At 61.9% G+C, this 20,800-nt stretch overlaps 2 protein-coding genes across 2 annotated transcripts; both read right to left on the reverse strand.

Annotated features, from left to right (window-relative positions):
* Positions 1 to 5,733: 5,733 nt before the first annotated feature.
* Positions 5,734 to 7,862, reverse strand: LOC118896438 (epididymal-specific lipocalin-5-like). Its single transcript, XM_036854205.1, has 6 exons — positions 7,767 to 7,862; positions 7,416 to 7,549; positions 6,772 to 6,851; positions 6,165 to 6,269; positions 5,835 to 5,936; positions 5,734 to 5,759 (listed from the first exon to the last, which is right to left on the reverse strand). The coding sequence occupies exons 1-6, from the start codon at positions 7,860 to 7,862 to the stop codon at positions 5,734 to 5,736; spliced, it is 543 nt and encodes a 180-aa protein (XP_036710100.1).
* Positions 7,863 to 9,683: 1,821 nt separating this feature from the next.
* LCN8 (lipocalin 8) lies at positions 9,684 to 12,308 on the reverse strand. Its single transcript, XM_036856100.1, has 6 exons — positions 12,148 to 12,308; positions 11,013 to 11,143; positions 10,498 to 10,568; positions 10,082 to 10,186; positions 9,914 to 10,003; positions 9,684 to 9,816 (listed from the first exon to the last, which is right to left on the reverse strand). The coding sequence occupies exons 1-6, from the start codon at positions 12,229 to 12,231 to the stop codon at positions 9,764 to 9,766; spliced, it is 534 nt and encodes a 177-aa protein (XP_036711995.1). The 5' UTR covers positions 12,232 to 12,308; the 3' UTR covers positions 9,684 to 9,763.
* Between the last annotated feature and the right edge of the window lie 8,492 nt (positions 12,309 to 20,800).

The raw sequence follows: 20,800 nt of genomic DNA on the forward strand, positions 1-20,800 counted from the left end.
CCCTCCAGCCCCTGGAAACCTGTTTATATGGCTCTGAATGCACTGCTGTGGGCGGCCGCTAACCGCCGGGGCACCATCCTGGCCTCTCTTCTAGCAAGGTGGCAAAAGTACTGGGTGGTGGGGGGGGGCGGGGGAATTAATCCTCCAGACACACCGGAGAGTGGGCAGTGGGCAGTGGGCCCTGGGGAGCGTGTGCGAAGCCCCTCCTACGTAGACACCTTCGCGCCATCCCCGCTTCTCTCACTTGGAAGGTTCCAGAAGGAGCATCCAGCCCTCAGCGGCACCATCCCCTCCCCACCCTCCCCCTCCCGGGAGCCAACAGTCTCTGGCTCAGTCTGGGCGGGCCAGGGACCCTGCCCTTGAACCCAGGCCAAGGTCATGTCTGAGAAGAGGGGCAAGAACAAGCAGCCCCTCCAGAAGCTGCAGCTTTGCGTATCTTTTGTTTTCATCCTTAAAAGTACAAAAAGTCCCCGCACAGTTTTTTGGAAAGTTCCCACCTCCTCCCTGCCCAGCCACCCTCCTGCTCTGCGGGCGCGGGCTCCTGCCCCGTCATGGCAACACCCAGCGGAATGCCCTGTTCCTTCCGCCCGCCGCCCACCCGTCCGGACCTGCCCACTCTCTGGGCAGCCTCACCCTGCTGCCTCCTGCCCCTACTCACCATGACCCTGGCCAGGCCCCCAAGGCCGCATGGGAGCTCTCCCTGGGCCTGGGCTGCCCGCCCTGGGTCATCGGAGACCCTGCCTGGGAATGAAGGGCAGGGGGCTCGGCAGGATCTGTCTGAGGCCCCGAAACCCAGGCGGAAGTAACTGGGAAGATGCCTTGCCGGGGTGGGGGACCCTGCACGCCACAGCTCCCAGACCGCTCTGCTGGTTGGCTTCCAGGGGTGCTGCGGACACAGGACAGGCAGGGTTTGGAAGGTGAGGACAGATGAAGCCATCCGGCCTGCCGGGCCTTCCCAGGAGAGGAAAGCCACCCTGACTGCGAAACTCCCGTGGACACGGAGCGTCTGCCAGGACGGGACCATAGGGCAGCACCGGGCTCAGGAGGAAGCTTCAGAAAAGCGTCACTTCTGGGAGGGAGGAGTGCTAGAAAGGGCAAGGGTGCCTTTCCTCACTGGGTAGCAGGAGTTAAAAAAACGCCTGTAAACATAAGACCCTTCAAGGACTTCCCTGGTGGCACAGAGGTTAAGAATCCGCCTGCCAATGCAGGGGACACAGGTTCGGGCCCTGGTCCAGGAAGATACCACGTGCCATGGAGCAACTAAGCCCGTGCACCACAACTACGGAGCCTGCATGCCACAACTCTAGAGCTCTAGAGCCCACGAGCCATAACTACTGAGCCTGCATGCCACAACTACTGAAGCCCGCACATCTGGAGCCCGTGCTCCGCAACAAGAGAAGCCACCGCAATGAGAAGCCCGCGCACCAGGACGAAGGGTAGCCCCCGCTCGCCGCAACTAGAGAAAGCCCACGTGCAGCAACGAAGGCCCAATGCAGCCATAAATAAATAAATAAATAAATAAATAAAATTTAAATAAACAAACAAAGACCCTTCAAGACAAAAGAGAACCAAACTTCACACACGCACACACGCACACACACAACCCGGTACCCAAAATGCCATCCATTAAAGAGAATTTTCTGCACTCACGTTAGCAGATGCATATGAATTAGGAATCTTGTTAGTCACCCAAACTGCCAGCCCCATGCAGGAAATGAATAGACTTCAGTAGTCTTTATACTTTGCTCCTAGAAGAAGAAATCAAAATAAGAATGAAAACACTTCCTCTAATGGAAATCCCACCGAGGGGAAAGGCGGGTGCGTGGAAAGCAGAATAAAACTGTAACATAATGTTCCAAACGGAATTAAATATGCTGAAGGTTTGAAGGGCATTAAAGGAACATCTTGAATGAAGAATTTTTTTAATTAACTAAGAGCAGAAATGAGCAAAAACAGGAAAGAATTAAGTAAGAGCTAATTGTGTTCAGGAAACAATTTGACTATTAGACTTTACTGATAAAGAAAAATTCTTCAGGGTCTCCAGGCAAAATGATCAAATTACTTTCAAGGGTGAGAGACTTAAGCTGGCATCAAACTTCCAAGAGCAAACTACCAGGCAAGGCAAACAGAATTACACTCACAGCAGATGTGCACACACCACTTCAACAAAGGCAGGGCTAATGGACCCACTGCAGGTGAGGATAAAGAAGCCCTAAAAAATCTAGGACAGGTCTTGAGGGTTTAATATATAATTGTACTCTTGATAACAGAGAATAAAACATGCACAAAATTTATTGGTCACAAAGAAAGCATCGATGAGTTCCACAAAGTAGAAATATTACAAACAACGTTCTCTGACCAAAATACAGTAAAACTGGGACTTCCCTGGCAGTCCCGGGGTTAAGACTCTGTGCTTCCAATGCAGGGCATGTGGGTTTGATCCCTGGTCGGGGAACTAAGATCCCACATGCCGTGCAGCACGGCCAAAAAAAACCCCAAAAACATAACAAAATACAATAAAACTAGATTTTTTTTTAACTTTCTATTTTAACAAATACTATTGGATGAAAGGAAAAATACAAACTGAAATTACAGGATTTATTTAAAATAAATATAATAAAAATACCATGTAATTCAGGGTCAGAGGAAACGTCGTAACCTTAAACACACCATTAAAAATAAAAGAATGAAACTAAATGCATTAAATTCCCAACTCTAAGAGCTAGACAAAGAACAAGATAAACCGTAGGATGTCACGAGGAAGGAAATAATAATGATAAAAGTGGGAAATAATAAATAGAGTATAGAGAACAGCAGATATAATTAATGAACCAAAGTCCTCATCCTTGGAAAAATGAACAGAATTTTTCTGTTAATTTGCAGAATTATTAACAAAATCATTAGTATTCTTTTTAAAAATAACAGAATTAACTAACATGAATAAGAAAAAATGGAGAGACCATAAATACATGAAGTAAGAAGTGACAAAAGGGTGGGAAATGACCTTTGGGACAGAAGAAAAAAGTGTTGCATCAACACAAAGTACTTTGCTGACCTCTAAGCAAATCACTTTGAAGTCCTCAACGAGATGGATAATTTTACAGGAAAATTCAGTTTGCCAAAATTTACCCTATTAGACAAAGAGCTAGATCTATAGATAGTAGATAGATGATAGATAGGTAGATAGATAGATAGATAGATAGATAGATAGATAGATAGATAGATAGATAGATAGATAGATAGATATAGATAGATAGATAAAAGAGAAGCTATGAGGAAGGACTAGATTAATGGATGGCAGAATGGTACCCACGCGTGAGTAGACGGGACAGTGGAGCAGAGTAAAAGTTCAGAATGTAAAGGCTGCTTTAGACCTTCATCTTCCAAACTCAACTCTGGCTCTTCTCAGGATCACTTTTTATTAGCTTCTTTTTTTTTAACCATAGGTCGTATTTTCCTGTTTCTTTGTATGTGTAGTAACTTCTGTGCTAGACGTTACTGATGATGCGTGGTAGAAGCCCTGGTCTCCATTATCACCCTCTGATTTGTGTCCCCCCCCCCCCAAGATCCTGTGCTAAAGCCCTCATGGCCCGATGTGGCCAAATTTGGCATTAGGGCCTTTTAGGGGGTGATAAGCTTAAGTGAGGTCATAAGGGTAGGACCCTGATCCAGTAGGGCTAGCGCCCTCAGAAGAGGGAAGGGCACCAAAGATCTATCTCCGCGTGTGTGCAGAGAAGAGGCCAGCGGGGGACGCAGCGGGAAGGCCACCGTCCACAAGCCAACAAGGGGGTCTCACCAGACACCAGCCCTCTCAGCACCCTGATCTCAGGCTTCCAGCCTCCAGAAACCTGAGAAAGTAAACTCCTGTTGTTTCTGCACCACGCCCAGCAGGGTTCTGTGTTACGGAACCAAGCAGCCCAAGCCCAAGCAGACATCCTAGAACCTTCTATGGGGAAGTCCAGCTGAGGCAGACGACCTTGCTCCCTCGAGCTCTGGCCTGACAGATCTGGGGAAAAGTGCAAGTATTCCCCAAGCACCTCGAATGCGTCAGAATTCGGTCTCCAAACATCTGCCCTGTGGGTCTGTTGGGACTCGGTTCAGGATTTGCTAAGGCGAGTCCCAGGTAGGTCCTCCCTCAGGGCTGGTCCTTACTCCTGCAGGGCTTACTGGTGGCTGGCTGGACACCTGAGGGTCAGCAGGGTCTCTCCTCTCTGGCTGGACCAGCACCCCAGCACCCCAGCCGTGCTTGGAACCCGGTCACGCTGCTCTGCACGTGGGTAGGGGGCTGACACCCGCCCACATTCTCTACCCTGCCCCAGCTGATGGAAGGGGGGTGGGAATCACACATCACAGCGCAGGTCCTGGAGTGAGAGAATTCAGGGTGTCCCCAGGCACTGACGAAGGCTGGGCTGACCTGCGGGTGCGAGCCAGTACAGGGCCGGAGGGCAGCCATGGCCGAGGGCCTTGGATCCAATGCCCATGGATTTGAGTTCGGGGCAGTAGGGAGCCATGGGCGAAGGTAGACAGGCGCCGGCTGTGGTCACCTTTCATTTGAGAGGAGCTCTGCTCAGGGAGCCCAGCCTGGGGCTGCCTCTGGCTCTCAGGGACCAGAGAAGACCCTAGGAGTGTGGCAGACGGCGCCCTGTCCCCCTACCCCCGCACTGCCCCCAGGGCAGCCTGGCTTGCGGCTGACTGAGCCCCCTGCAGGGGGACGTCCAGCCAGGGGTGGGACAGACGTGGTCACAGTACACCCAGGCCACCTGGGAGTTGGGTTTGCTGTCCTTTTTAGGGCAGTCACAGAAAACACACCCCGCCACCCCCACCTGTCACCCCTCGGCCCCAGGAAAGACTCGGGGCAGCGGGTTTGGCAGTAGAGTTTATTCAGAGCAGGTGCAGGCGGGCCCCCCAGGGCTGGGCGGCCAGGGGAGGCTGGGTGGGCGAGGCTCTGAGCATCCCGGATGGGGGCGGGGGCTCCTCTAGATCAGCTCCTGTGATACGGAAGGCCAGGGCCTCAGGGCGCTGCCCGGCCTCCGAGGACCCCGGGGGGCAGCGGTTGGAGCCACGGCCAGGAGTGGGTGTCCTAGCTGTGTGGCCTGGGCCTCAGTTTCTCTACCTGCAAAGCGGGGTAATAGTCCCAACCTCTCGGGGCCGTTGAGACAGAGGGGGTCGTGTAGCTGACGTGTTAGCACAGTGGGGGACCCAGGGAGCCCGAGAAGGGGCCCACAGGGCCTGTGCCCAACCCCCCTCCCCCCGGCAGGACCCTGCTGGATGGAAACGGGGGACGAGGGCCAGCCTCCTCCCCTCCCTGGCCCAGCCCTGCCCTACCCCTCCAGCCTCCAGGGTCCCCTCCTGGCAGCCTGATGTCACCACCCCGGAGACCCAGGAACTAGAGGGAGCTGGGGCTCCCCTCAGGCCGGGACTCGGGTGGGGCTCAGACCGGGGCAAAGGCTTACCTCCCGGTAGAACAGGACAGAGTGAGGGGCTGCAGGACAGGTGCCCGGACCGCACTCTCAGCCCAGCCTCTGTGACCAGAGGAGGAGCTGGCCCAGAACAGACAGCTGACGGCCTCGACCCCCAGGCAGCCCCTCACGGCTCGGCCCGCGGTCTGGACCTCGGCTCTGTCTGCCCCAGACAGCCCCACCGTCCCTCGGACCCCAGACTCCTCTTCCAGGCGTGATGGGAAGGCCTGGTGGGCGGAGCCCCAGCCTCAGAGTCAGGGCAGGACCTCACCACCTAGGGCAGCAAGTTCACGCAGGTCACTGTGGAGAAGAGAAGACGGTGACACGGGGAGATGGGTGCCGGGAGAGAGGCCTGCCCAGGGCCCGGACACTCACGGTCCTTGGAGAGCAGCTGCACGCCCACTGCTGACAGCCCGTGCTCCAGGGCCTTTACGAGGAACCTGTCCATGGCTTTTTCGTTGTGTTCCACCATCCGGCCTGCGAGGAAGGGTTGCCGCTGGCTGGGGGGGCACAGGCGGAGACTGGAGCCACAGACACCCTCCCTGCCCTGTCCTGTGCCCCTTCCTGCCCTACCCCGTCCCCCTCCCTGTCCTGTCCCTTTCCCTGCCTGTCCCGCCCATCCCATCCACCTCCGAGCCCTCTCCTGCCCCCTCTCTGGGCTGGGGCAGGGCAGAGGTAGAGTAGAGACTCCCCCCGTGGGCTCACTATAAAGTTTCAGGACACTGTGGGCCTTCCCTCCTTTGCGGAAGACAACGTTCATGATGGCATACGTCTTGCAGTCCGTGGCCACCACAGTGACCTCTTTGCCTCCTGGGAAATGAACCAAACACAGGCCTGCCAGGCTCTGGGTGGGGACCTCCCACGGGCCACGCCCCTGGGCGCACCCCCACCTCGTAAATGACAAACACACACGGTGGGCAGGGAACCCCGCTGACCAGGACAGGGAGACGCCCAATCAACATTGTCAGGGATTTCAGAGAGGAGGTCCTGGCAGCTGAGGCCAAAGGCTGGGGGCTGGGGACGGCGGCTGGGGGGCTTCCATGCGGGCTTTGCACTGAGCCTCGCGCCGAGGGCTCCGGGCCGGGTGACCAGGAGCGCCCCACGGAGGCCGGGTCCCCACGGGAAGACCCTCGGTGCCCGGTGTGGCGGAGCAAGGGCCGCATGTGGCGGGACACAGCGTCCCCACCCGGTCCAGTCCACAGGGAAGGCACGGCTGGAGGACCCCAGCCTGCTGGGCACCACGCTGACCTCCAGGCTGAGCGGAGTGAGGGCAGGGAGCGAGGACAGGGCCCCCGCAGGCAGCTCGCCTTACCAGACTCCATAGGAAGCTTGAACTTCCCGGGGGCGTCCCCCTTCACAGCCTGGCTCTTCTCCTTCACACAGCGGCTCACGCTGCAAAGAGCAGACGCCTGCCAGCCCAGCAGCCTCCAGCCCCGCCACGCCATTGCTCTGGGCCAGGGGCAGCCCCGAGACCACCTGGGAGCCCCCAGCCACCCGGCAGGGCGGGAGGAGACTGCCCTCTGGGAACAAACTTCTCCTGCAGCGAAAGTGTGCCCACCTCTGAGGCTCAGACTAGGGGTCTTCGGAGGGGCCAGAGACACCTCCCCAGCCCGTACACGTGCTAGGAGAGGTGGCCAGGCCGGGGGCGTGCGAGCCTGCAGGCAGCACGGGCTCGTCCACAGTGCCTGGGCTGGGGCAGCCGCGCGGGGACGCCCCGACACCCGGCAGGGAGGGGTCCCGGGCGGTGGGGCTAGAGGCCGAGCCCCAGCCCGCACTGGCCCTGAGGCTGCAGGTCACCTCATCAACCGTCTTAGAGAATGACGGCCCTGGCACTCCTGCTCTGCTCTGCGGACCCCTCGTCTGGGAAGGGTTGTACCCCCAGTGTCCTTTTACCCAAAACCCACCCTCATCCCAGCAGGGTGACCGCGTGGCACAGGGGAGGGAGGCGCCACTCACTGGTCAGACACGGAGGTCAGGGCCAGGTGTGGCCCCTCCTGCTCCACCATTACGGCCCCCATCTTCTTCGTCCGGGGCGAGCCCTGGGGCTCCAGGTTGGGAGCGAAGGCAATCTTGTACCAGATACCTGAAAACTGGGGGGATGGAGAGCTGGAGGGGGGCTGCCCCGGGGGAGCCGCAGCCAGGATCAAGGGCCACCCCCGACCACAGAGCAGGACAGTGGTCTGGGAAATTCCAGGGCCCCGCACGCTGTGGAGCTGGCAGGGGCTCCAGAGGCAGCAGGTCCTGCAGGGTCCCCCAGGCACGCCGGGGCGGGCCTGTCCCCCATGGCAGGCGCCCTGACCCGGCCACCTGGGCAAAGTCGAAGTCCTTCAGGCTCAAGTCCTCCACACCGGCCGCCAGCGCCACGAACAGCCCCAGCAGGGCTGCGAGCACCTCGCCCCTCATGTCTGGGAGGCGGGGGCTGGGGCCAGCTCCCCAAAGCCGCAGGACATGGGCCTCGGCACCAGTCCAGGCTTATACCCTTCCCTGTGGGCGTCGGGGAAGGCACAGGCTGGCTTCATTACGCGGTCTGGCAGCTCGCGGCTGCCCACCAGCCGGCGGGGTCAGGCCCGAGGGGGACCCGCCCACGGGGCGCGGGTGTCGCCCAGGCTCCCTCCTGTGTTCACTCGCCTGATCCGCTCGCCTGCAGGCTGGGCCCCAGGCCGCCCAGGTGCTCAGACCACGTCCCGTGGCCAGAGGGGCCTCCAGGGCCCCCAGGCTCCAGGGTGAGGGGATGGGGACATGAAAGGGCACGAGGTGCCCTGGGAAGCACTTTGGGAATGTGTGCTGAGGGAGGTCGGCGGGCAGGGCCCCTCACAGCAGCGGGACCCAGCAGCTGCCCTCAGCAGCACCCAGGTGGCTGGCGTGGGGCGCAGTACACGGCCCACCTGGGAGCCCCGGGCATGCTCAGGACGCGGGCGCGTGCCCCCCAGGGCCTGCCAGCTGAGCAGGCACGGGCCCGGTCAGCGGGGCAGGACCAAGGACGTGGGTGCCCACGCGACGCTGACGCTGTGTAGCCCAGCCCACCCCGGGCTGGGGGCAGCGAGGAGCGGGCCAGGACGTCCTGACGCCTCCAGCCCTGCTGGCCGACTGAGTCCTTTGAAGAAGCCACACGCTCAGCGATTGGCCAATCAGCAGCAACCTGCCGACCAGACAGCGGCCAAAGGCAGCCCCACCTGCCGGTACCCGCTTTTCACCCACAGGATCGTTCTCCCAGGCGGGGACAGCGTCTCCCCATCTTACGGGTGAAGAGCTTCACGGGCAGAGGGCGGAAGGCACTCGTCCGAGTCCACGCAGCAGACACGCGGCGGCTCTTGTAATCCCAGCTGCCCTCTTTGCCCTTGACCCCACCCCACCTCCAAGTGCCACAGCTGCCCTCACAGGCAGACAGGCCGGGTGAGGGCTTCCCAGCACACAGCAGACAGTAGCCAAGCCAGAGGGGTGGGGGAGAGACAGAGGAACAGAGACAGAGAGAGAGATAGACACAGAGAGGCAGAGACAGAGAGACCGAGAGAGAATACGAGGGGGGCAGGGTGGGAGAGCTGCACACGGAATGCGGAAATGACTCCTGGGGTCCCTGCTCCAAGGAGAGCTGAGCGGTTGTGCCCCTGCAGATGGAGCAGGGCCTCACGGTGCTCGACTCACCCCACCTCCTCATGGCAGAAGCTCCAGGGCAGCTGGTTTCACCTCTGTTGACCCCGCCACCTCCACTTGTCACCCCTCGGCCCCAGGAAAGACTCGAGGAAGCGGGTTTGGCAGTAGAGTTTATTCAGAGCAGGTGCAGGCGGGCCCCCCAGAGCTGGGCGGCCAGGGGAGACCGGGTGGGCGGGGCTCCGAGCATCCCAGATGGGGGCGGGGGCTCCTCTAGATCAGCTCCTGTGACACAGAAGGCCAGGGCCTCAGGGTGCCGCCCAGCCTCCGAGGACCCCAGGGGGCAGCGGTTGGAGCCACGGCCAGGAGTGGGTGTCCTAGCTGTGTGACCTGGGCCTCAGTTTCTCTACCTGCAAAGTGGGGTAATAGTCCCAACCTCTCGGGGCCGTTGAGACAGACGGGGTCGTGCAGCTGACGTGTTAGCACAGTGGGGGACCCGGGGAGCCCGAGAAGCGGCCCACAGGGCCTGCGCCCACCCCACCGCCCCCGGCAGGACCCTGCTGGATGGAAACGGGGGACGAGGGCCAGCCTCCTCCCCTCCCTGGCCCAGCCCTGCCCTCCCCCCCCGCCCCAGCCTCCAGGGTCCCCTTCTGGCAGCCTGGTGTCACCACCCCGGAGGCCCAGGGGCTCCCCTCAGGCCAGGACTCGGGCGGGGCTCAGCGCAGACCGGGGCAAAGGCTCGCCTCCTTCAGGAGCTTGGCACACCTCCCTGTGGGACGGGACAGTGTGAGGGGCTGCGGGACAGGTGCCCGGACCCCACCCTGGGGGCCCCTAGCCCAGCACCCACCCCAAGGTCTGGGGCTCACCGTGCCGGGCCACTAGGTACAGCCCCGTGTCTGCGGTCAACTCCCGGAACTTCCAGAAGCCTGGTTCATACTCGCCCTCAAGGCTCCGAGCTGTGGGAGCACAGGGGCCTGGGCTGGGCGGTCCCCAGGAGGACCACAGCGGCCCCGCACCCCCCAGGGGCAGCTTACTGAAATACTTGAGCACGTGGAACTCCTTGTCCCGCCAGTGGAGGGACACCCTCAGGATGGCGAACTGTTCGTAGTCTGTGTCTATCACCTGGATCTCCCTGTGGCCTGTGCAAGCAAGTGGGAGAGACAGGCCTGGGCGGACCGGGCACCCTCGGGGTGGGCGGACCTCAGAGGCCAGGGTCGGCAGGGCCGGACTCCATCCTCTCCCCACCCAGCCGGGACCCTCTCGGGATGCCAGGGTGGGGTAGGGGAGGACTAGAATGGCCCTGGCAGGATGACCAGTCTCTTGATGGGAGAACGGGCGTCTGGGGCACGAGGAGGCGTGCAGGGAACAGCATGGGGAACAGCAAGGCCAAGCATAGCCGGTGCGCAGGGCCAGAGGGCTGTGAGTGCAGCAACAAGGGAATGGCTCTTACCAGGAAAAACAAATCTCCCCGAAACATTTACTTCTGAGCTCACTATTTGTTCAGTCTCACAACTTCCTGAGCTGAGAGGCAGGAAAGTGCTCATTAGGAAAATGCCAGCCTGCATTCCTTCTGCTGGGCACACTTCCAGGGGTGGGGGGTGTTGGGGGTGGGTGGGTGCGTGTCTTCAGGAAGGGCTCTGGCAGTGTGTCTGTCCCCAGGAGAGCCTGGATCAGGACAAGGAGGGCAGAGGCACAGGATGGGACCGTGCCAGCCTCTCACCCAAGGATTCTGTGACCTCCAGAGAGCCACCTACCCCTAAGTGCATTTTCCTTTCTTGTAAACCGATGGGGCTTCATTAAGACCCCGTGCTTTTATTTGGGAGAAGATGCAGCTCTAGGAGCCTGGGGGTCTGGTCTCAGGGAAGGGTCAAGATAGACACAGGGAGGCCTGGTCCACCCAAGTGACAATGAAGTCCGCATCCACAGCTGCAGCCGGTGCAGCCGGGCTATGCCCAGGCCCCTTACCTATTATACGCAGCCTTCACAGTCAGCTCCTCCCCACTCAAGGTCAGGAACAAGGCCTCCAGCCTCTTTGGGGTCTGCAGTGCCAGGTTTTGGCTGGAGGCCACCCCAACTTCCCGCCAGAACCCTGCAATCTAGAGAAAGGGGCCGGAGCCAAGCCCGTCTCGGGCAGACGGACAGAGACCCCACCCCTGGGCCCCAGGAGGCAGACCCCTCTCCCCGGACCTCCCAGGCAGGGATCTGACAGGCTCTGAAGCAGCAAGTCGTCGGCCTTCTGAGGGGTCCCTTGGGGGGCGACAGGGCGAGCCCCTCCCCGCACAGGCCTGTCTGCAGTTGCCACAGGGCTGGATCTCAGTCCCCAAGGGGAACCAGCCTCGCTGCCGCCTGTCCTCGGGGACGGGACGCCAGGGGCACTGGTGGTTAGAGCCTGAGAGAGGGGGGCTGGAGAGGGCCAGCCGAATGTGGCAGCCGCCGGGGAGCGCTGGCCAGCAGCGCTGCCCCCGCGGAAGAGGCCCGGCTCTGCCCGACCAGGCTGGGGGACCGAGCGCCTGCCGCAGAAACGGCCACCCGGAGCCCAGAACTTCCATCTGAAACTTTTGAAAACTGATCACTTTTGCAAGAGAAACGAATCCATGTCCGACATTTGTCACCTCTGAGCCTGCTGACGTGCTCCTGGCCCAGCAGCCGACACAGAGCCGGTGAAGAAGGAACTTGGGCAAAGAAGCATCGGGTTGGAAACCAAAGCCCGCAGCCGAGGCCTCCGCACCAGGAAAGCCTCCTCTGGCTCCTACACTGTGTGGGGTCAGAGGGTACAGGCAGGACCCCACACCCTGGAGACCCCAGAGGACCAGCCGGCCGGGCTGAGGACACAGGCCTGCCCACAGGAGGCCCTGAGGGAGGGCGCCGCCCCTGCCCGGCCCTGGGCACTTGCCTCACACCCACTCGCTAGGAGAGGGGAGACCAGGCGGGGCTGAGCTCAGACACCCCACCACCTGCCCTCACAGGGCTGGCCTGGGTGAGTCCTGGGGCCCCGACGCAGCTGCCCAGCATCAGCTGGGGCGGAGGCGGGGCCTGGAGTAGCTGCACACGCGGGCCCCTCCCCGCCCCACCTCCTCCCGGGGCCCAGAAAGAAAGCCACCTTCTGCAGGTCCAGGTCCTGCGCGGTCATTTCCACCTGCAGCAGGATGATGCCCAGGACGGCGCTCAGCAGCCCGGCCTCCATCAAGGGTCTGTGCTCCCCGCTCCTGTGGCCCCCGCACCCGGGTCTATATCGGGAGGGAGAGCTGGCGGGTGGCGCAATCACCCAAGAGTGTCCTCGGCGGACTTGGCCTCCAAATGCTCAGGGGGCGTGCATCCGGCCCCGCGACACCCACAGCCCCGGGGAGGGGCGGGGGGGGTGGTGGCCTGGACTAGAGCAGCCGGCGCCACCCCCTGCCTGGCCTGGGGCTGATGGTGGACACTGCGGCGGGGCCCACCTGGGGGCCTGAGAGCAGGACAAGGCCCCCCCCCCACCTGCACCGGGGCGACCCAGGACCACATCTCCCACCCCGGGGGCGCTGACAGTATGGATACACCAAGCCCAGACCCCCGGGGGCTCAGAGCTCCACACGCACACCCGGGCCCTCCTCCCAGGACACATGGTGGTTTTCAGGCTCTTTCTGATGGCTCTTGGGACAAGTGGGCGTACGCTCCACGGGCCTGGACCGCAGAGCCGAGTGGGGGGGTCCTCCCCCGGGTGGGGGAAACGATGGCGGGGGGTGCAAAGCTTGCGTGGGAAAGGTCGTTCCCTGCAGAGGGAGCAGCGCCTGAAAGGCACAGAGGCCCAGTGGGAGGGGAGGGCCCACGGGAGGTGGCAGTGGGGCGCAGTGGGATCGCACCAGCCCCGTGAGCCTCTGCAGGCGCCAGGGAGCCAGCAGTTGCTCCGCCTCCTTCTTGTGCCGGGGCCTCCCCCACCTGGACAGTACCCACCCCACTCCATGCGTCCACACCGCACAGCGCAGTGGGGCCCACAGCCCAGAAGGCCAGCCCCAGGGACATCCTGTCCGGGTTGCGCTCCACGGGCCGTGAGCCGCCAGCGTCCACCTCCTCCCCTCCAGGCCCCAGGCCCCCGACCGCCCCCAAAGCGTTTCTCCTGGGCTCAGGACCAGATGACAAGCACGTCAAGGTGAGATGGAGTCAGGCTTCCTGGGCACCAGCCCCGGCCCTCCAGCCGTGTAACCCGGGCGAGCTGCTCTGCCTCAGTTTCCCCACCCGTCATGACAGTGAAGCAGAGCAGCAGGGGTCAGGTGCCCAAGAGGGGTTCCAGGGCGCCCAAAGCAACCGCTACCCAGATCAGCACCCCTGGTCCCTGGCCGGTGGGGGGCAGCCTTCCCACCTTCGAGGCCAAAAAAGCCCACCCGGGAACGGCTCCAGGCTTGGTCAGCTCAAAGGGGAGGCCTGCTCACCAGTGGCAGCTTGACTGGCCAGCTTGACCCCGGACGCAGCACTACCTCCAACAAAGCCTGTGGGGTTGGGTCCCGGGTATGGGGGTCAAGCTAGGACAGGGCAGCTCAGAGACCAGGGGGACCATCCAACAAGCAGGAGCAGCAGGGGCCCCCAAGGAGGCTGACCCAGAACCGGGCTGACCCAGAACCGGGCTGAGCCAGAACCGGGCTGACCCAGAACCGGGCTGAGCCAGAACCGGGCTGACCCAGAACCGGGCTGAGGAGCCAGGGCCCCCCCGGGGGCTCGGCCAGGCAGGAGAGGGAGGGCAGGAAGCGTGGGGGACACCCACTGTCTCGGGGTGGCCAGGGCCAGGATGAGGACAGGTGCACTCAGGGCTAATGGCTTCCAGCTCCGGCCCCGCGAGGGCTGCAAGACGCCGGCGAGCAATGAAGCGGGACGTCCAGCACCCTCCTGCCCCACCCCAGGCCTGGCCCTTTGAAGTGTGTGCACCGGACAGAACTGAACGCTCTGAGCTCCACTGGGCACGACGTCGGGGGGGGGGAGGGCAACAGTCCCTGGGCGGGGGGCTCCCTTGGTCCCACACCTCGTGGGGGGTCAGCACATAGCCCAGGCCCTGGAACCTGGCCACCGGCCCTGGATCCCAGCCTGGCCTCTTGCTGGGCAAGTGGCCGTCCTCTCTGTGCCTCAGTTTCCTCATCTGGGCCCAGGGGTCCATCAAGGAGCGCTCAGGCGGGGCCGGAGGGCGAGGCTCGGACTGCACTGGCCACGACCGTGACCCATTCCCAAGCCTCACAGAGGTTCACATGACTTGCCCAAGGCCACGGTCACACCAATACCAAGAGGGAAACCCCGACAAGCGCCACCCCGCAGCCCCCCTGCCCCCGGGCCTGCGGAGGGGAATCTGTGCACCTCGAGGAGACCCAGCCGCAGGGCTGGGCTGCACAGGGCACCTCGGTTTCCCCACAGGTGCCATGAACCCACGGGGGCTGGGCGGGGGGCACCGGACGCTGCCTGTGGTTGCTGCCCCCACAGGTGCCATGAACCCACGGGGCCTGGGCAGGGGGCACCGGACGCTGCTTGTGGTTGCGGCCCCCACAGGTGCCACCCTTGGCTGGCGCCTCCTGCCCTCAGCCAGGAGTCCAGCAGCCAGAGTCCCTGTCCTCAGCCCCCGAGCCTCCCTGCCTCAGTGGCCCCAGGAGCCCGGGTCAAGGCAGGGCCCGCTGTGCCCTCCCTGACGGTCTCTCCAAAGAGGCGAGGGGCCTCAAAACTGCAGAATCTGTTTATTGAGTGGAAGGGGGGAGGCCCAAGGAGCTGCCTGCGGAGCACAGGGGATGGGGAGGCCAGGAGGGCCTTGGGTCCAGACGACTCCGGGTGACAAGGCCTGTTGCTCCGGCTCACCCTGCACAGACAGGAAAGGTCTGGTCACTCCTGGAACACCCCGAGCTGCCCCCCTCATGCAGCAGGGCCCCCCAATTTACTCATCACCAGAAAGGCCAGTGCGAGTGGATCCTGCCGCCAAAACTTCTGCAAATGTGGAAACGCACCCCCAGTGCCGCCCCCACCCCCCGAGGGCCCAGGCTGGAGGCCGCCCAAGCACCAGCACTGCCCCTGCCCTGGGCTCCTGGGGACCCAGCCACTCTCCCCAGGGCCTCGCTCACTCCCTAGTTAGCAGTGAGGGGTTGGCGTGGCAAGAAAGCCCCAGAATGGCCACTAAACCATGCCAGGCGCCACAGACTCAGCACCTGAGAGGGGGTCCACATGGGGCACTTTACTCCGAAAGCTGCTTTTTCTAAGATAATCCTGGAGGGTGGGGCACAGAGCAGGAAGACAGGTTCACACTTTCCGCAGCTAGAACCTTCCTGAGGGTGATGTGACACGATCCCTAACCGCCCTCCTCGCACCCAGTAACATTGCTGAAACAAGCTCCCATGTGACAGGACACAGGGCTGGGGTCCTGGGCAGGGTCATCCAGACCCGTGGAAAGACGCAGCAGCCCCGGCGTCCCCAGCACAGCACTGGGTAAACCCAGCCCGGCCAGGGAGGCAGAATGCGGTGAAGGCCTGTGAAGGCCGGAGGGACACTGCCCGCGGGCCACTCAGGAAGCCCCCACCGAGCGACATCTAATCCTGCCAGGAGAGGCTGCGGGGGCGCCTCCCAATGCTGGCGACTGTCACGTCGCGTCCGTTATTTATTGTTTTACATAGGCTCCCAAATTCTTCACGATGAACACGGGTGAGGGGCCCGATGGTTTCCTGGTGTCCACTTTGGGAGAAGGTGTCCCCAAGAGCCCACCTGCATCCGTGTCCCAAGGGCTCCCAGGGACCCAGCCCTGTGATGGCAGCAACCCAGAAGGCTGCCTCGTGGGACCCTCAGGAAGTGAACGAGGACAGGGGATTCCAAGGCAGGACCCAGTGTCCCAGGGGTAAGCCAGGGGCTACGGGGACACAGAATGTACTGGGTTGGACCGTCTCCCCACAAATTCAAGTCCACTTGGAACTCTGAAAGCGATCTTATTTGGAAATAAGGTCTTTGCAGATGTAATTAGTTCAGGATCTCGAGATGAGATAACCCTAGATTTAGGGTGGGCCCTACATCCAATGACTGATGTCCTTACAAGAAGAGGGAAATCTGGCCAGGTAACAACGGACGCAGAGGTGGGAGTGATGGGTCTACAGGTCAAGGAACACCAAGGATTACCAGCACCACTAGAAGCTGGAAGAGGCCGGGATTCTCCCCTATGGCCTCCAGACGGAACGAGCCCTGCCCACAACCTGATTCTGGACCTCTGGCCTCTAGACTGTGAGAGAGTAAATTTCTGTTGTTTTAAGCCACCCAGTTTGTGGTAGTTTGTTATGGCAGCCCTAGGTAATCAGGAGAGGCTCCTTGGAAGAGGCGATGTGTCAGCTGAGGCCTGGCGCACACAGGTGAGTGTCCAGGCAGAACAATGGATGTTGGCGGGGATCTGCACCTGCAGACCTCAGAAGGTGAGAGGGCAGGAGGCATGGTGAGAAGGGGCAGCCCACATGCACAGGCCCTGGAGAACGGCAGGGAGGAGTTACCCTGGCCCCCACCTGGGAAGGGCCACGGTGGGTCTCCCGAGCTGTCAGGGTGCTTCCTTGCCCCCGAGGAGCACACATCTGTAGAAAGGAATAGGGTCTGTGAGAGGCTGGGCTGGCTGGGACTGCCCACTTGCTCCTGGGACCTGCCCGGGACAGCCCCCCACAGAGCGTGGGGCCCCTGGGTTCCGACTGCTCCAAACATCTACCTCATGTGTGTTAAGGGGAAGGGCGGGGTGTGAAGAAGAGTGGCTGGAACGGCTGCCAACCCATCCTTAGAAGAGAAGGCCACCTCCTGCCTGTACCTCCCAGGACTCCGGAAAGGGGGCGGGGCAGGGCTTGGTGGGGCGGGGTTTCCCACAGGGCGGGGCTCGGCGGTACCTGACTTGGGCAGCGTGACCACCATGTCATCTGGCAGCCCCACCGTCGGGTAGAAGTCCTGGAAGGCCTGGGGGCTCGCTTCCTGGGTCCGGCCTGGGGCCGAACAGGGGTCCCTGTGAACCCCTGTGGCTCACAGAGGTGAGAGAGAAGGGCAGATGAGGGTCTCCTGGCCTCACTGCACTTTCTTGAAGGCTGACAACAGGTCCGCCACCCGAGGTTGGGCAGGTTGTGCACTGCGTGAAAGTGCCTGCCTGGCCAAGGGACCGGCAGGGACGGGCAGCTGCCCAGAGGAGTGCCCTTTCCTAATGCACACAGCGGCATCTGGGAGGTTGGGGCGGCCTCGCTGTTCTCCGGGACCAGGTTCCCCTGGGCCCACCCCCTTCAGGCATCCTTACCTGCAGCTCCCAATGCCAGCCTCCAGCCCTCACCCCAGCCTCTCTTCTTGGGGACCCACCCCCCGGTTCACTGTACCAAGCCCCCCAGAAATGAAAGCAAAATAGTATCTCAGCCCCCACTCAGGGTGTGAGGCAGTGGGCCAAGCAGGGGAGGGTGGGTCCCCAGCCAGAGAGAGGCATGAGCTTTGGCCTGAGTGCCCAGCCCTCAGAGGCCCCTCCAGTCAATCCCTACCCAACCAACGTGCTGTGGGGTTCGACCACCCCCACCTTGACCTGGTCCCTGCAGACCCAGACCTGGGAGTGTGTGATGAGGGGGGGCAGGAGAAGAGATGGGGACAGGGCCTGAAAAGGCAGCCAGGTGAGGAGGGGAGTTGGTGGGGTGCACCGGGACCCTGGGCCACAAGGACGCAGATATGTCTGAAGCCACACAGCCGGGGGTCTCCGGACTGTCCATCTCTTGGGTCTGGGTCCCTGCTCTCCCACTCACCTGGGGCAGGTCTCATGGCCACTGTGAGCCTCAGTTCTCCCAACCGTGAAGTGGGTCGGTAATTACCCACATACATGGTTGTTTCGGGATTAAATGGAGAGGGGCTCTAAAGGGTGTGTGGGCCCAAGGCACCGAACAACTGCTCCATGGAAGGCAGTAGGTACTATTATCACGTCGTCGCTATTGTTTCCAGTGAGGGCTCAGCCCGGACCCCCACCCGCGTGGCACAGCTCGGAGGCCTCCGATACCTTTTTGGCATCAAAATCTGGCTGCGCCAGGACCTCAGCCTGTGCCGAGGTCGCTCAGAGCAGTGCCAGGACGCAGCTCAGCAGGGGGGCCTCCATCCCCAGGCCAGTCCTCTGGCCCCTGGCGCCCCGCCGGCCCAGCTTTGCAGCCCAGCCCGGCAGTGGGGCTCTGCCGATGAGCAGCTTGGGGAGCGAAAGGCACCTTGGCTCCGCAAACTCCAGGCGCTCTTTGCTCACTGTCTGGCACGATCGGTCGAGTGTCCGCACCTGCTCCGGGAGTCGTTTCCTGGAGGCTCCAGAGAGCCTGGCCCTCACCTGGCTCGTGTCCCGGCCACCTCCGTGACCACGGCTCAGCCGGTCGGGTTGCCCCCACCAGCGAGCTCCCCTCAGAGCCCCCAGAGTCCCCACCTCTCGCCTCCTCGCACGGGAGTGGAGCCACCATTGGCCAGGCCTCCGGACCTCATCTTGGGGTGACAGAGGTGACGTCAGAGGCCTGGGCACCCCTCACTTCCAGACCCCCAGCTGGGCCTCCAGCAGCCCAAGAGGAGGGTGGGTCTGGGCTGCCACTTAGGGTGGATTAGGGTGTCCGGCCACCTTATCCCTGGCTGCATAAGCGTGTGGACCAGAGTGTCGCCCGGGTGGCTCCACGGGCTGGAGGGGGCTCGAGCTGCCGAGGCCTCTCCAGGTGACCTCTCATGTCCACTCAGACAGAGGGCCCCAGAGACACTCTGAGGAACAGCGTGTGACCTCGGGACACACCACCCAGAGGCCTCGGGTCAGAGGCAGCGGTGCCCAGGGAAGGCCAGCACTGCGCTCTGGAGTGGAAGTGGGTTCAGAGTCAGAGGAAGACCCCATGGGCCAGCGGGGAGGGAGGGGCAGAGCCGAGGGCTCCCGCTCGCAGCCTCCACCGGGTTTCAGGCCACGCCAGCTCTCAGTCAGGTCCCAGAGTCATCGGACAGAATGCAGTGAAAGCCTTCCCGTGAAAATATTTACAAAACACACATCTATCTGATAAAGGACTTAAATCCTGAACGTGTAGAGAACTCTCAAGACTCAATTAAAAAAAAATTTTTTTTTTAAAAACAGACAAAAGATTTGAAAAGATTCCCAGACAGAAAGCAAACCCACGCAGAGAGGCTCACGGGCATTTGTCCTAAGGAGACGCAGCTATACACCAGCAGGATGGCGATTCTGTTTCTAAATCAAGGCTGTCACCACTGGGATGGGGAAAACGAGAGGGTGCAACACCCTGGGAAATGGTTTAGCAGATTCTTATGAAGGTAAACATTCATTACCATACGGCTCGACACTCGCACGCCTAGGTATTTACCCAAGAGAAATGAGACACACACAAAACCTGCCGGTGGCTGGTCATGTGATTTTACTGACAATCCCTAAAAAATGGAAATGACCAAATGCCGTTCGTTAAGGGGGCCGGATGAACAACCTGCAGACTCCTCCGGGGACCCGTCTGAGTCTCAGAGGTGCAGGGCAGCCTCCCAGGCTGTGGAGAACCTGCCACCGGTGTGTCCCCGGCCGTGGTTTGGGGACTCTCCATCACGAGTCTTCGATGCCCGGTCATCTCCCGGCCTCCCCACTCACCCTCACCCCCTAAGTCCACCCTCTATAAAGTGGTCGGAGCAAAGCCTGTAAAGCATCGATCTGATGCGTCCCTGCTTGAGATGCTCCTGAGTCATCGTGGCCCTGAGCACAGAACCCGCACGCAGCCCAGCCCTGTGCCCAGCCCTGTGCCCAGCCCAGCTCCCCAGCGGCCAGCCCAGCCCTGTGCCCAGCCCTGTGCCCAGCCCAGCTCCCCAGCGGCCAGCCCAGCCCTGTGCCCAGCCCTGTGCCCAGCCCAGCTCCCCAGCGGCCAGCCCAGCCCTGTGCCCAGCCCTGTGCCCAGCCCAGCTCCCCAGCAGGCAGCCCAGCCCTGTGCCCAGCCCTGTGCCCAGCCCAGCTCCCCAGAGGGCAGCCCAGCCCTGTGCCCAGCCCTGTGCCCAGCCCTGTGCCCAGCCCAGCTCCCCAGCGGGCAGCCCAGCCCTGTGCCCAGCCCTGTGCCCAGCCCAGCTCCCCAGTGGGCAGCCCAGCCCTGTGCCCAGCCCAGCTCCCCAGCGGGCAGCCCAGCCAGCCCCCGCCCCACCCCAGGCCTCTTGCTTGCACCCTCCCACCCAGCGGCCCTCTGGAGGTCCCTTCCAGCCCCCTCACCGGAGCCCCCTGCTCCCTGGGCTACTTTTCACCCTCTGCATCCTCCAAGCAGCCTTCCTCAAACCCCAGCCTTCACCTGCCGGTCGTTTTTCTGGCGGCTTTAGCATCATCCGAATTCTCTGCTGTGTTTATTTGTTGTCTCCTCTCCCGCACACACTGTAAACCCCATGACAACAGGAGCTGTACCAGCCTGCTGGCAGCCTGTTGGTGTCTGTTTCCCCAGCCTGGAGCGCAGGGCCTGGCGGTGGAAGGGGCTAGTTAATGCTTGTGAATGAATAGAGGACAGGGGCCAAGTCGCTTTGACCCGCAGGTCTGCTAAACTGGGATCTTCACAGCACACATTTGCTGCCGGGGCAGGGTTTGTGTGGCCACATCTGGCCTGCATGGTCCGTGGGTGCAGCTGGCACTGCAGGCCCAGATAGCAGCGGGTCAGTGGGAGCCCCGCACCCCTCCCCGCAGTGCAGGGGCGCCACTGCCAGGGCCTCCGTCGCTTCCTGCTGGCCTCAGCTCCCTGGAGGAGACTAGGAGGAGGGCACAGGAGGCTTGCGGGGACTCAGGACGTGGACGGGGGCACTGG

Source organism: Balaenoptera musculus, chromosome 6, assembly GCF_009873245.2.
Source record: "Balaenoptera musculus isolate JJ_BM4_2016_0621 chromosome 6, mBalMus1.pri.v3, whole genome shotgun sequence".
Lineage (NCBI taxonomy): Eukaryota > Metazoa > Chordata > Mammalia > Artiodactyla > Balaenopteridae > Balaenoptera > Balaenoptera musculus.

What these genes read in the sequence shown, in the direction of transcription:
- LOC118896438 (XM_036854205.1), bottom strand. Translation starts at nt 7,862, where the DNA reads ATGAGGGGCGAGGTGCTCGCAGCCCTGCTGGGGCTGTTCGTGGCGCTG. An exon ending in AGGACTTCGACTTTGCCCAG is followed by an intron (nt 7,550 to 7,766) that starts GTGGCCGGGTCA and finishes CCATCCCCCCAG; the next exon opens with TTTTCAGGTATCTGGTACAA. An exon ending in GCAGCTGCTCTCCAAGGACC is followed by an intron (nt 5,760 to 5,834) that starts GTGAGTGTCCGG and finishes TCTTCTCCACAG; the next exon opens with TGACCTGCGTGAACTTGCTG.
- LCN8 (XM_036856100.1), bottom strand. Translation starts at nt 12,231, where the DNA reads ATGGAGGCCGGGCTGCTGAGCGCCGTCCTGGGCATCATCCTGCTGCAG. An exon ending in AGGACCTGGACCTGCAGAAG is followed by an intron (nt 11,144 to 12,147) that starts GTGGCTTTCTTT and finishes CCCTTTCTCTAG; the next exon opens with ATTGCAGGGTTCTGGCGGGA. An exon ending in GTACCTAGTGGCCCGGCACG is followed by an intron (nt 9,817 to 9,913) that starts GTGAGCCCCAGA and finishes CCCGTCCCACAG; the next exon opens with GGAGGTGTGCCAAGCTCCTG.